This window comes from Rattus norvegicus, chromosome 12 (assembly GCF_036323735.1).
Source record: "Rattus norvegicus strain BN/NHsdMcwi chromosome 12, GRCr8, whole genome shotgun sequence".
Lineage (NCBI taxonomy): Eukaryota > Metazoa > Chordata > Mammalia > Rodentia > Muridae > Rattus > Rattus norvegicus.
The window spans coordinates 16344240-16358633 of NC_086030.1; the positions used below are offsets into that span (position 1 = coordinate 16344240).

The following is a 14394-nucleotide window of genomic DNA, read 5'->3' on the forward strand; positions in this document are numbered from 1 at the left end:
TGGATCTGAAGACTGCTACAGTGTACTTATATATAATTGATAAATCATAAACAGTTTTAAAAATAATAAAAGTAGGAAGGAAGAGAAGGAACAGGAAGAAAGACACGTTAAAAGAAAAAGAAAGAAAAAAGAAATAAAGACCACAACGGTACGAAACATAACATGCTCGCAGAACGAGAGGCCAAACCCAGTAATCTCCTGCCTCCCGCTACTGTTTCCGTCGGAAGTCGCCTCTATCGCGGGCACTGATGACGCCATGGACGCGCCGGAAGTCTCCGGGAGCGCTCAGCCGGGGTCAGCTGGCAGCGGCTGACAGTTGGCCAGGCTTGGGGTAAGGTAGTTTCGGGAGGTTCTGTGATATCCCCACTGGGCGGCGGCCGACGGGACCCCATGTTTGAGCCTCCCAGTTATGTGTGAGACCACAGTCCTCTGTGAGCTCCCTGCATCCCGCTTCCTGTGTCCCCCTCTCCCAGTCGGCTGCCCGCCTGGTCCTCATTCCGGACTCTAGATGCAGTTATGGTCTCACAACCTGCTACAGAGCCTTCCTTATCTCCTCTGAACCGGACGCATCTGGGATCTGGTTAGGGATGGTCTCCATTCACTATTACCCTTCCCTGGTTCCTCACAGCTGCAGATTCTGTGACCTCAGTATGCAAGGGCCATGAATAATGTGTCGGGAAAGTGTCCAGCAAGGGAAAACTCCCGGGAACCTACCTCATGTGGACAACCTCACTCTGAGTTTGGACCCAGGTGTGGGCGCCTCAGAGATAGGCGTAGTGACAATGGCAGCTATAGGTAGGGATGGTAGACCCCAAACTAGTGGACTTTTAAGTTTTCTTCCCAGTTCAGCGGCGGTGCAGCATCCTCTACTTCCGAGCGCCTTTCACAATGCAGTCCACCACTGACACTTATTCAACACGGTGTGTTACACTTGATTGTCTTCGCAGCCACTTCCAGCCTCCTGGAACAGTCATGTCGCCGGTTTTGCGTGTGCCGAATTCATAGTGCTGCCCCAGCAGAGCTGCTATCTGAATTCTCCGTGGATGTGGCAAAGGGGAATGAACGCTAACGGTGTCGCTGGAAGTGTCCGACCTAGAGAAATATGTAGACTGGAAACCTGTTACCTTGTGAGAATGGCCTCTTTTGTTTGTTTCCTCTTTTGTTAATAGTTTCTTTTTTTCTTTCCTTTTTTCTTTTTTTCGGAGCTGGGGACTGAACCCAGGGCCTTATGCTTGCTAGGCAAGCGCTCTACCACTGAGCTAAATCCCCAACCCCTGTTAATAGTTTCTATTTTGATTCTCTGAGTTGGAATTTTGGCCCAGAATCCGGCCTTGGTAAAGCCAATGTCAGTATTTTGTGTCTTAACACAGGCTTTTTATATTTCTGCATTCTGGTTCTCGTGGGTGATAGGTGACATCATGGCCATTGACCTGTTTAATATATCTGAGTTTGGGTGTGGGACCCTGACTACCTTTAGGAGTTGCTCATTCTAATAAACTCAGTAGATCCATTGTCAGGGCTTTATCGGTGTCTATGTGAATATTTAAAGCAGTAAAAGGGTTTGTTGCTGGGTGTGGTGGTGCAACTCCAGAATCCCAACACTTGGAAAGCTGAGGCAGGAGAATTCTGAATTCCAAGCTAGCCTGGGCTGCATAGTCAGACTCTGTCTCAAAAAACAAGGAGTTGATGGGCTGGGAGCTCGCTCAGTGGATAAGAGTGCTTACAGTGCAAGCATGAAGTCCTGAGTTTGGATCCCCAGCTCCAACATGAGAGTGGCTTAATGGCTGTCAGCCTAGCCACAAAATGCTGAGCTCCAGGTCTGAGCTCCAGATCTCAAGGCAGTGGTTCTCAACCTTCCTAACGCTGTGACCCCTCAATACAGTTCTTAATGTCGTGGTGACCTCCAACCATAAAGTTATTTTCCTTGCTACTTCATCAGTGTAATTTTGCTTCTGTTACAAATTATAATGTAAACACCAGTGTTTCTGGATGGTTTTAGGTGACCCCTGTGAAAGGGTCATTTGACCTCCAAGGGGTTGTGACCCACAGGTGGAGAACCGTTGCCTTAAGGGACTGTGATGGAGAATGACAGAGAATGTGTGACATCTTCCACATGCCTGCAAGCATTCACTTTCGAGCACTGCCCCACCAAACATCAGACACCGAAGAAAAGGAAAGTAAAACATGTATCTGGTGGTCAAGCAGTTCAGTATAGTCCCAGCACAGGGGAGGAGGTGACAAACAGTAGGCTCTGTTGGACTTGCTGGCCAGCCAGTCTAGCTGAGTTTGTGAGCTACAGGTTCAGAGAGAGAGAGAGAGAGAGAGAGAGAGAGAGAGAGAGAGAGAGAGAGAGAGAGAATGAATGAGAATGTCTCAAAAGATGTGGAAAAGGGCAGGGGTGGTGGCTCCAAGATAGATTGCTTGCCCAGCGTACATGACATGAAGTCTGAGGTTCAATTCTCAATATTGACGGGGGTGGGAAGGAACCCATTGGACTTGACTTGCCTTGACCAATTCTTTGGGATGGAGAGCTAGCTTAGCAAAGTACTTGTCATGCAAGTGTAAAGACCAGAGTTCAAATCCCCAGAACATATATATAGAAGCCTGCTGTAGCAGTGTGTGTCTACATAATTCCAGTTTCCCCACTGTCTGTGAAATAGGAGAGTCCTCAGAAACACACAGGCTGGCCGGCCTGGTGGACGCCACAGAGAGCAAGCAGGAAACCGCGTCTCAAACAAGCAGGGTCTGGGCCTGGTCACACACACCTTTAATTTTAGCACTTATGATGCAGAGGCAGGTGGATCTCCGTTGAGGCCAGCTTGGTCTGTGTAGTGAGACCTTATCTCAAGCACCCACAAAAGTAATAACCAGGCCTCAGCACTAGTGAGATGTCTGTTGGGTAAGGGTATCTGCTGCCATGCCTGAAGAGCCTGTGTTTGTCCCCAGGACTCACGTGATGGAAAGAGAGAATCAGCTCCCCAAAGTTGTCACACACACACACACACACACACACACACACACACACACACACACACTCTGTGGTACTCACATGTGCACAGAGACAACAATGTAGTGTAAAATAAGGTGAAGCATGATTGAGGAAGATACCCTATCTCGACCTTGGGCTCAGGCACACAGAAACATGTCTGTGCACACCTGCAGACACATGTGCACACACAGACATGTGCACACACTGCCTACAGACAAACTAATGAAGGGATTTGTTGCCTCAAAGGCAGGCCTCGAGGGCTGGGGATTTAGCTCAGTGGTAGAGCGCTTACCTAGGAAGCGCAAGGCCCTGGGTTCGGTCCCCAGCTCCGAAAAAAAGAACCAAAAAAAAAAAAAAAAAAAAAAAGCAGGCCTCTTTGTTCATCTTGAGAATGGCCTAGGGCTTACCCACCGATCTGATCGTGAATCTCAACTGCAGGAGTGAACCCGGGGCCGGAATACGTGCTGGGGAGAAATCCCTCAGCAGCAGCTGCTCATGCTGTCTCTTCCTTCACAGCCTCCAGCATGGACTTCCTGGTTCTCTTCTCGTTCTACCTGGCCTTCTTACTGATTTGTGTCATCATGATCTGCATCTTCACGAAAAGCCAGCGTTTGAAAGCTGTGGTCCTGGGAGGAGCACAGGTAGCACTGGTCCTTGGGTACTGCTGAAGTTTGAATACTGTGCTAGGTGCTAGTCTGCGAGGCTCACCGGACCAGGCAGTGTGAGTCTTGTGTTTAATCTCAGCACTTGGGAGGCTGAGCCCTCAAGGCCAGTTGGGGCTACCTCACAAGAGCCTGTGTTTAGACAAACAAAGAGTCGTCTTGTTATTTAGCTTTGAGATAGGTCGAACTTTCATGGTTGGCTTTGTAAGCAGTGTTTCATGTCTGTGTCTGGGTGTGGATGTGACCAGTGTTTGACTAGAAATGCTTGCAGCAGGTGTGAACACATGTGACCAGAAAGCTGAGCATCTAGCTGTCCATCTTCACATCATCCCATCCATCTTCCCTTGGGGGTCAAAGCAAGGTGGGGGCAAGTAGCCATGAAGAGGTTGACTTGGGAGGGACCTGGGGATCTGGAGGCAGACCTTGAGCATGGAGTAGAACCCAGGGTGAGGAAAGGTCAGCCTCCACAGCAGCCTCTGCCCACTCCCTTTTCTCCAAAGACTCTGACAAACACATTCTTTGCAATCAGGGTAGAAATGGAGACGTTGCCTACACGACCTACACTTAGGAAGCTGAGACAGGAGGACCATGAATTCCAGGCTAGCTCAGGTTATGTACTGAGCGTTTCAAACACAGAGTGGAGCTGAGGAGATGGCTGAGCAGTCACAGTGCTTGCCGTGTAACCAGAAGGACTGGATGGCAGAGAAGCAATGCAAGAGAAGGAAGAACAGGGCGACTCAGATCCCCAGAGTGGATGTAAACCCTGGGGATGGTGGCCGACCTGTTTTTCAGTACTTGGGAGGCAATGCCAGGAGATACGCAGGGCCCACTGGCTGGCTAGACTAGCCACATAGGGAGCTCTGGCTTCAGGTGAGAGAGCCTGTGCCAGTATAGAAGGCGGAGATCCATCAGGGAAGATACCTGGCTCTGACCACTTTCATGTGTTCATATGTGGACACGTGCACAGGCACCACACACGTGAGCAAGTCCGCCATGTGAAGACACAATGATAGGCTAACCACCACTGCAAGTGGAAAACCTCCTTGTGTGGGAGTGAGGGGGGAGAGGTGAAACTGACCCTTCCTTCTCCTGTGATTTCAGGTATGCGCCCGTGTAACCCCACAGTGCTTCCAGAGGGCCGTGCAGACGCTCCTTCATCAGCTCTTCCACACACGGTATTTGTGGCTCAGGGTTTACGCACGGCCACAGTCAGCCTGGGTGATTAATTGTTGCCATTCGATAGCTTGTGGGAGCACCTTGTGGTTTCCAGCGGAGTAAAGGAAGGATGCCGGACATTCAGGGCGGGCTGGGCTTGGGATCTCTCTTTAAGATCATTCACCTTTTGCTGTGGGCTTTTAAGGTAACTAGTGTGTTCTTTTCATTTATCGATTGACTGTGGTGCTGGGGATCGAGCTGGAGGTGTTGTGTATGTCTGGCACGCTCTGTCTCAACCACTGAGGTATATTCCAGACCAACATGGCCAGTTTGTTGGGGTGCAGTGCGGTCTCATTCTACAGCACAGGCTGGCTTGGAACTGACTACATAGACTATACTGACCACAAACTCATGACAGTCCTCTAGCCCCGGCCCCCCAAGGGCTGGTATCATAGCCATTTTTCTATTGCCTCCACATCATGTCTGCCTTCAAGTAAAGATGCTTAAAAAGTAGGAAAGTGTTCTTAAATACGTCTGTAAAGTATATGCGAAATGTGCTTCTGTTTTTCATTTAATTATTTTTTTTTCTTTTTCTTTTTTTCGGAGCTGGGGACCGAACCCAGGGCCTTGCACTTCCCAGGCAAGCGCTCTACCACTGAGCCAAATCCCCAACCCCCTTCATTTAATTTTTATTTTAAAAAAGCATGTGTTTGTGCCTGAGCATATGTGCCCCACACATGTGTAGGAGCTGGTAGAGGTCGTAAGAGGACTTCGGGTCCCTAGGACTAGAGTTATAGATGATTGTGACCTGACATGTGGGTGCTGGGAACTGAACTTAGTCCACTCCAAGAGCAGCAAGTGCTCTAACCACTGACCCATCTCTCCAGCCCCAGTTACTGCTACTACTACCACTCCTACAACCACCACTGCCACCACCACTGCCACCACCACTACCACTGCCACCGCCGCCACGGCCACTGTTATCCACAGGGTCCACAATGTGCCTCTGGCTGGCCTAGAACTTTCTATGTAGAACTCAGAAATCTGCCTGCCCTGGCCTCCTGAGTGCTGGGGTTAGAGATGTGTACCCATGCCTGGCTTTTGTTTCTGAGAGAGAGCCTTACTATGTAGCCCTGCCAAACCTGGTTCTTTCTGGGCAGCCTTGGCTGAACTCAGACTCAAGACAAACCTGGCTCTGCCTTGAGGTTCTGGGGTTCAAGGCACGCGCTACCACATTGGCCCTGGTTAACTCTTACAGAGGTGGTTGGCGGGGGTTGTGTTCCTCGGATTCATGTGGGTTCTTCCTGGAATGGCCTGTGCATAAGGCGCATGCGCTTCCTTCCAGCCACCCGGCCTTCCTTGCCTTGCACCTGCTCCTGCAAGGGCTAGTTTACGCGGAATACACCTACGAAGTCTTCAGCTACTGCCGCGAGCTGGAGTTCTCCCTGCCTTGCCTTCTCCTGCCCTACGTGCTGCTGAGTGTGAACCTGGTCTTCTTCACCCTGACTTGTTCCACCAATCCTGGTAAGGCAGGTGTCATGTCGGGGCTGTGACAGCTCACGCCTGCTGCTCAGTGTCACAGTTATGAGCTGTCCCCTGTGAGATGGCAGAAGGCCCTCTCTTACGTTCCCACTGTCTTTCAGCTTTGAATATTTTCCAATTTTATATTTGGTCTTTGATCCGTGGGTTATTTACAATTTTATAATATATTCACCAGCGTGAGACCTTCTAATATAGGCTGTTTATTCTGAGACCAGGCTTGTGTCTCAGGCTGACTGAACCTGGGAGCTCCCTACTCGCAGCAGGCTGTGGTCACAGGCATGTGCCTCCACACTGGCTTCAGTGAACCCTGAACCCTGGCTTCAGTGAACCTTTCAGTTCAAAATTGCCTATGTCCATGGAGAGCTGTGGTCCCTGTGACACAGCTTCCTTTTTACTTTATTTTTAATTGTGTGCCTTTCTCTTTGTGTGCATGTGGTATGTTCATGTACACGTGGAGGCCAGAGGGTGTGTGAGCATGCATGTGTGATTTCTGTTTTCTTTCTTTAATTTTTTTTTTTTTACAGCCAGTCATTGCCCCGTCCCGATCTGCCCTCCAACAGTTCCTCATCCCATTCCTCCTTCCCATCTCCAAGAGGATGTTCCCACCCCACCTCCACCCCACCACTGCTCCCCACCTCCTGGGGCCTCAAGTCTCTTGAGGATTAGGTGTGTCCTCTCTCACTGAGGCCAGACGAGGCAGTCCTCTGCTGTGTATGTGTCAGGGGTCTCATATCAGCTGGTGTGTGCTGCCTGGTTGGTGACTCGGTGTCTGAGAGATCTTGGGGGTCCAGGTTAGTAGAGACTGCTGGTCTTCTCATGGGGTCACCTTCCTCCTCCTAGCCTGTTTTTTTTGGTTTTTTTTTTTGTTTGTTTGTTTTTAACAAAACAAAACTAAATAGGGTTTGTGTGTGTAGCCCTAGCTGTCCTGAAACTCACTTTATAGATAAATTGGCCTCAAACTCAGAAATTTACTTGCCCGTACCTCTCAAGTGCTAGGATTCACACTCTGATATAGATGAACCCTGAAATGTTCTGCTGGGTATTGGAAGTTAGCACCAAAAGCTGCAGATTATTGTCTCCATTTCTAATACTCTCTCTTTTGTGGTGATACTGGGATGGAATTTAGGGCCCACTGCATGCTGAGAATGCTTGGGCACTGCACCCCTTCCCGGCCATAGCATTTCGTTTCCATGAGCGATGGAGAGGAACTGGGAGTAGCCGATGGCCGCACAGCTCTGGTACCCTGCCAGCCACGGCGCTCAGTGTGCTTTAAATTGGCTCACATCTAATCACAGCATTTGGGAGGCTGGGGCAGAAGGATTGCTTCAAGCACAGGGCCAGCAAAATGGCTCAGTGGTAAAGGCACTTGTTGCCCAGGCCAAGTCTGACAACTGAACTTGATCCTAAAACCTCCATACAGGTGGATGGAGAGACGGGACCCATACAGTTGTTCTCTGGCCTTCACCTGGGCTATAGACACAGTCTACACTCATACACACGATACTCAATAAATAAGTGACTTGGATCCCTGCGTTGTTGCCCAATAAGCCAGTTAGTTACTCAAAGTGAGTTAGGGACTGGGTGGCTGCTGTGTTGGTGAAATGCTTCTATGCAAGCCTCAGGACCCTAGTTCCATCTCCAGAACATGTAGAAAAGGTAGGGGCTGGGAGCAGTTTCTCACCTGTGCTTCCTCACTGGGTGCAGAGACAGGAGGAGCCCTCAAGCCTTTTGGCTAACCAGCGTGGCCCAATTTCTAAGCTCCAAATGAGTAGGAATCTGTCTGAAAGAAAGTTGTCGGGGTTGGGGATTTAGCTCAGTGGTAGAGCGCTTGCCTAGGAAGCGCAAGGCCCTGGGTTCGATCCCCAGCTCCGAAAAAAAGAACCAAAAAAAAAAAAAAAAAGAAAGTTGTCCAACAACATTGGAGATTGACTTCCAACTTCCACATACATGTGCACTTCGCCACACACACACACACACACACACACAAGCACACACATGAACATCACAGAAGAGAAATATGTTTTTTTAAAATAGTAATCACAGCAGTTTCAGCTGCATTGTGCTAGTTTGGGTTTTGTGGCCTGGTCAGCCACATTGCTTGAAAGTGAGCTTCATCCCTCCTCAGGAACCATCACTAAAACGAACGTGTCATTACTGCTGCAAGTCTATGAATTCGATGAGGTGATGTTTCCAAAGAACTCGAGGTGCTCCACCTGTGACTTAAGGAAACCAGCGCGCTCCAAGCACTGCAGTAAGTGTGACTTCCGGGCTCTACAGCCTCCTCTCCTGGCACGCACTGGCCCATTCACAGGGGAATGCTGGCAGGGCAAACACACCAGCCTCCATGTTGGCATTGTTCAAGGTTTACCACCTAGTGGACCGGAATGGGGGTCAGAGGTTGAAGACTGCACACCTACCAAGTGCAAGGCCTGGGCTCCTCCCCAGCTCAGGGAAGAGGAAACAGACTGACTGAGAGTGTCCACATCAGTATTGGACTCCATCTTATCCACCTCCATGTTCAGAGTGAACTCAAGAGTTTTGTATACGTCAAAAGCCACTAAATCTGCTAATGTCCAGAAACTACTTTTTCAAGTTTTTCTTGTTCCCAGTTGGTGTGTAGTGACTATCATAGTTACACACTGCAGTTCTGTTTAAGATACATGTGTATGTGCATGTGTGTGTATGGGTAGATGTGTGGCATGTGCGTGCGTTTGTGCATGTGTGTGTATGGGTAGATGTGTGGCATGTGCGTGTGTTTGTGCATGTGTGTGTATGGGTAGATGTGTGGCATGTGCGTGCGTTTGTGCATGTGTGTGTATGGGTAGATGTGTGGCATGTGCGTGCGTTTGTGCATGTGTGTGTATGGGTAGATGTGTGGCATGTGCGTGTGTTTGTGCATGTGTGTGTATGGATAGATGTGTGGCATGTGCATGCATTTGTGCATGTGTGTGTATGGGTAGATGTGTGGCATATGCATGTGTGTGTGCATGTGTGTGTATGGGTAGATATGTGGCATGTGCGTGCGTTTGTGCATGTGTGTGTATGGGTAGATGTGTGGCATGTGCATGTGTGTGTGCATGTGTGTGTATGGGTAGATGTGTGGCATGTGCGTGTGTTTGTGCATGTGTGTGTATGGGTAGATGTGTGGCATGTGCGTGTGTTTGTGCATGTGTGTGTATGGGTAGATGTGTGGCATGTGCGTGTGTTTGTGCATGTGTGTGTATGGGTAGATGTGTGGCATGTGCGTGTGTTTGTGCATGTGTGTGTGTGGGTAGATGTGTGGCATGTGCATGCATTTGTGCATGTGTGTGTATGGGTAGATGTGTGGCATATGCATGCATTTGTGCATGTGTGTGTATGGGTAGATGTGTGGCATTGCGTGCGTTTGTGCATGTGTGTGTATGGGTAGATGTGTGGCATATGCATGCATTTGTGCATGTGTGTGTATGGGTAGATGTGTGGCATATGCATGCGTTTGTGCATGTGTGTATGGGTAGATGTGTGGCATTGCGTGCGTTTGTGCATGTGTGTGTATGGGTAGATGTGTGGCTTGTGCGTGCGTTTGTGCATGTGTGTGTATGGGTAGATGTGTGGCATGTGCATGTGTTTGTGCATGTGTGTATATGGGTAGATGTGTGGCTTGTGCATGTTTTTGTGCATGTGTGTGTATGGGTAGATGTGTGGCATGTGCATGTGTTTGTGCATGTGTGTGTATGGGTAGATGTGTGGCATATGCATGTAGAGGCTAGGGGTTGATAGCAGCATCTCCTTCAGTCACTTGTCACCTTATCTGTGGAAGGCCGAGCTCACTGATTTGCCGGCTTGCTCAGGGAATCTGGTCTTCTGCCTACCTTGGTTACAGGGAGGCTGTGAGCCAAGCCTGCCCAGCATCTGTCCACCTAGGGATCTGGCTCCAGGCATGCTCGCATGGCAAGCATTCTTACCTGGTGAGCCACTCCCCAGCGCATACCCTGCAGCTCTAAAAGCGTGGTGATAACAGCCGCCCTGCCCCCAACTGTCAGTGCTCAGGGAACAGTCCAGATGTTTTTATCATCTCTCCAGGACAGCCGGCTGAACCGTTCCTTTCTCTGCAGGGGTGTGTGACCGGTGTGTGCACCGCTTCGACCATCACTGTGTTTGGGTGAACAACTGCATTGGGGCCTGGAACACCGGGTACTTCCTCATCTACCTCCTGACACTGACAGCCTCTGCCGCCACCATAGCCATCCTGAGTGCCGCCTTTCTGCTCCGCCTAGTGGCAGTGTCAAATCTCTACCAGGAAACTTACCTGGATGACTTGGGGCGTTTCCAGGCTGTGGACACAGGCTTTCTCATTCAGGTAATTTTGTACTGGGTCCCAGGAAAACACGAAGCTACTCTTTTATTCTTTTTAAAAAATAAATATTCTTATTCTTTGAGAATGTCCTAGATGCATACAGTGTATCTTGCCCCTCCCAACTCTGTGTCCTCCCTGGGCTGCCCATAAGTACTCATCGTGTGGGGTCGTTTACTGGGTCACGCTCAGCCTTCCAGGTCCCACACCCTTAAGGGAAACTGACTGCCCCTCCCCCAGAAGCCATTAACTACCTACAGCTACAGGTTAGGAGGAAGGGCTTTGCTCCTCTCTGCTCTGGGGAATGTTGTCTGGCTTGATCTTGTGCAGACAGCTGTCCCTGCTATGAGTTCATGATCCTGTCATGTCTGGAAGACACTGTTTGACTCCAATCCTCCTGGTCTCTGGCTCTTTGAGACTTTCTGCATCGACCCCCACCCCCATCCTATGTTAGTCCCTGGCCCTTGGTGTGTGTGTAAAAGAAATAGAGTCAGAGATATAAATGTCTGTCCCCTTTTATGACTGAGCACTTCACAGACACTTCTCTGCACTTTGACCTGTTGTCTGCACACTGTCCACTGCATAAAGGATTTCCTCTGATGAGGTCTGAGACCTGTACTAACCTATGGGTAGAGAGATACGACTTCAGAGGGAAGTGTGATACTCCGTCCATTCAGCAAAATAATAAAATAATAACAAATAATAACAGCTTCATCCCCGGGGCTGTCGAGCCCTTGGATTCTTGGTCCTTTATCCTTTTTTTTTTTTTTTTTTTTTTTTAAAATGCCTGACTTGCTAGAACTTAATATGCAAATCAGGCTGGTCTTGGACTCAAGAGATCTGCCTAAAGAGTTATGGGTTAAAAATGTGTGTCATTACACCTAGGTAACATACAGGGTTTAAAGTTATTACAGCTTAACTAATTTACTGTGATGGGGCCCCGTGTATATCAGGCTGGAGGTTTTGATCCTTTTGCTTCCTGATCCTGGGTACTGGCATAGCCGGTGTATTCCACTGTGCCTGGTGTATGCAGAGCTGGGGGTCAAATGCAGGGCTTTGTGAATGTACAAGTCAATGGCATTGGGGCATTCGGGGTTGTGATCGAGCGCTTCAGCACTCCTGTGTCTGAGACCATTTTATTACCCCCAAAGGAACACTCGCCATTCCACCTGCCCCCGCCATGGCAACCATTCCAGAGCTTCCTGTCGCTCTGAGTTCCTGTAAGTGGACATTTCACAGGTTCAGTCATGCAGTATGTGACCCTCCACACTGGCTTCTCAGTGTTCTATGGTCCATGCTGGAGCCTCAGTCGCTTCTTCATTCCTTTCTGGGATCAAGCAGTAGAGTTCACGACCCACTATAATTTACGTGCTTTGAAGTTGATGGATGCTTGGCTAGTCCTGTTTCTGGTTACTTTTGAGTAATGCTGCTGTGAGCAGTGCACACACTTCTATTGTCAGCACGACTTCATTTCTCTTGGGTGTGTGCACAGAAGTAGATTTATGAGGTCGTGTGTGCCTTCTAACCACTTGGACAATAGCTAGAATGTTTCCTACAAGCACTGTATAAGGCCTACAGTCTCTGACTGGTCACCAACACTTTAAATTACCTACCTCTAACAGTTTTTGTTTTGTTTGGGGGTCGGGTATCACTATGTAGCCCAGGCTTGCTCAGATGCTCAATCCTCCTGCCTTACCTTCCCAAGTGCTGGGATACATGTATTATCATCCTGTCCAGTTGGTATACAGTTTTTGGTATAAGAAGCTTAGACGTCCTTTGCCCACTGTCTCCTCTCTCTGTGACTTGAGTTACGCAGATGCTCTCATCAAGGCTTTTGATGAGAGTTTTTTCCTCCTCTGACTTCCAAAAACATTGAATTCTAATTTTTTACCCCTCATATTATAAAAATAACATGATATTCAAATAACCAAGAAGTAGCATTTGGCTTAGGGATCTACATGGCTGAGTGGGTAAGGCACTTGCCACATGAAGGAGGATCTCAGTTAGGATCCCAGAGCCCATATAAAACACAGTATGGCAAACATCAGGAACACCAGGCCGAGGGCACTGACAACAATACCCACCCCTCTAGATGGGTAATGCGAGGCTAAGAGATGGAGACGGAAATCCTAAGAGCTCACTGGCCAGGCAGCCTGGCATTCAGCAGCAAGCACTGTGGAGAGTGAAGACAGACACCTGACCCTGCGCTCTGATGTAGACACGTGCAACATAGCACCCGCAGAGAACTCTCACACTGGGAGATGTAAGAAGTGTTTAAAAGAAAACATGCAGCGTGAGACCTCTGCCCTGCCTGTCCACTTCTGGTTCTCAGAGGTGGCCTGGCATTATACCCTCACCATCCTGGTGCCACAGTCACATAACGTACCAGGGGGAGCCCTGAGCCTTACGTACTCACTGCGTGCCAATAATCCACAGTCTGAGTTGACTTTTAATTGCTGCTTGGTCAGACCCAGGGTCTCATTCTTCCTCATGCACAGCCATTTAATTTGTTATTTTTTTGTTTTGATGTCTTGAGACAAGGCCTCACTCTGTATCTTGAGCAGCCTGAGACTTGCCATCCTGGTTTCAGTCTTGTGAGAGTTAATGCTCACCAGCTTCCACCGTCATTCATAAGCAGAGACACTAGAGGGGTGGGTGTTGTCAGTGCCCTTGGCCTGGTGTTCCTCTGCTCAGCGGCCTTAAAGAGACTGGTTTGCCTTGCAGGGTTTTAGTTTGACGCATGAGCTGTCTTCACATATTTGTCTTATAAGCAGTGGATGGGCAAAGTGCTGTGTCATGAGTGACCTTTCTGCCTGTGTGACAGTTATCCTGCAGGAAGCTCTCGCACACACTAGAATCATGCCTGGGTTGCCTGTGTTGACTGCGACTCAAATCTATGTTTAAAGGGTCAGAATTGGGGCAACTGAAGTGTATGTATGTGCGTGCGTGTGTGTGTGTGTGTGTGTGTGTGTGTGTGTGTGTGTGTGTGTGTGCTTGCACTTGTGCACACAAATGTGTGCATGGGAGACAGACAGAGTCAGAGGCACAGAAAAGAGACATAGAGAATTTTGAACCCAGGGTCTCATGAATGCTCTGACATTGCCACACCTCTGAGCTGTGTACATTGCCTGGTGGTCAATAACTGAGTGGTGGGTGTGTACCGTAGGGCCAGGCTGGTGCTCTCGGACATCAGAATCTATTTGCTAACGCTCTGATTTTCTGCCCCCAGCACCTGTTCCTGGCTTTCCCAAGGATTATCTTCCTGCTGGGCTTTGTCATCGTCCTGAGCTTGCTCCTGGCTGGCTACCTGTGCTTTGCTTTGTACCTGGCTGCCACCAACCAGACCACAAATGAATGGTATAGAGGCGACTGGGCCTGGTGCCAGCACTGGCCTCTGGTGGCCTGGTCCCCATCAGCCGAGCCCCAGATCCACCAGAATATTTATTCCCATGGGCTTTGGAGCAACCTTCAAGAGGTCTTTATACCTGCTACCCCCAGTTACAAGAAAAAGAAGAGATAGAAGGGAGGTGTCCAGCCTTTTGAATACAGTACACAGCTATTTGTACTCATGGATATTTATTTTCTCAGCCTTGTTTGTGATGGTTTCCGCTGCGTGAGCGTGAGTGGCCTTTTGGTGGGGAGACAGAGAGGAGAGCCGGGCTTGCTGAGTTCTAGTACTTCCAGGGCACATTTCCCTCCTGCTTACTTCCAGA

At 49.1% G+C, this 14394-nt stretch overlaps 1 protein-coding gene across 7 annotated transcripts; it reads left to right on the forward strand.

Annotated features, from left to right (window-relative positions):
* Positions 1-207: 207 nt before the first annotated feature.
* Zdhhc4 (zinc finger DHHC-type palmitoyltransferase 4) lies at positions 208-14254 on the forward strand. Of its 7 annotated transcripts, none has more exons than XM_063271258.1 (8): positions 209-331; positions 948-1127; positions 2050-3630; positions 4753-4826; positions 6152-6330; positions 8474-8599; positions 10443-10687; positions 13911-14254. In XM_063271258.1, exons 3-8 carry the CDS (start codon positions 3514-3516, stop codon positions 14199-14201), a joined length of 1032 nt encoding a protein of 343 aa, XP_063127328.1. In that variant the 5' UTR covers positions 209-331; positions 948-1127; positions 2050-3513; the 3' UTR covers positions 14202-14254.
* Positions 14255-14394: the final 140 nt, after the last annotated feature.

What these genes read in the sequence shown, in the direction of transcription:
- Zdhhc4 (XM_063271258.1), top strand. Translation starts at nt 3,514, where the DNA reads ATGGACTTCCTGGTTCTCTTCTCGTTCTACCTGGCCTTCTTACTGATT. An exon ending in TGGTCCTGGGAGGAGCACAG is followed by an intron (nt 3,631 to 4,752) that starts GTAGCACTGGTC and finishes CTGTGATTTCAG; the next exon opens with GTATGCGCCCGTGTAACCCC. An exon ending in GACTTGTTCCACCAATCCTG is followed by an intron (nt 6,331 to 8,473) that starts GTAAGGCAGGTG and finishes ATCCCTCCTCAG; the next exon opens with GAACCATCACTAAAACGAAC.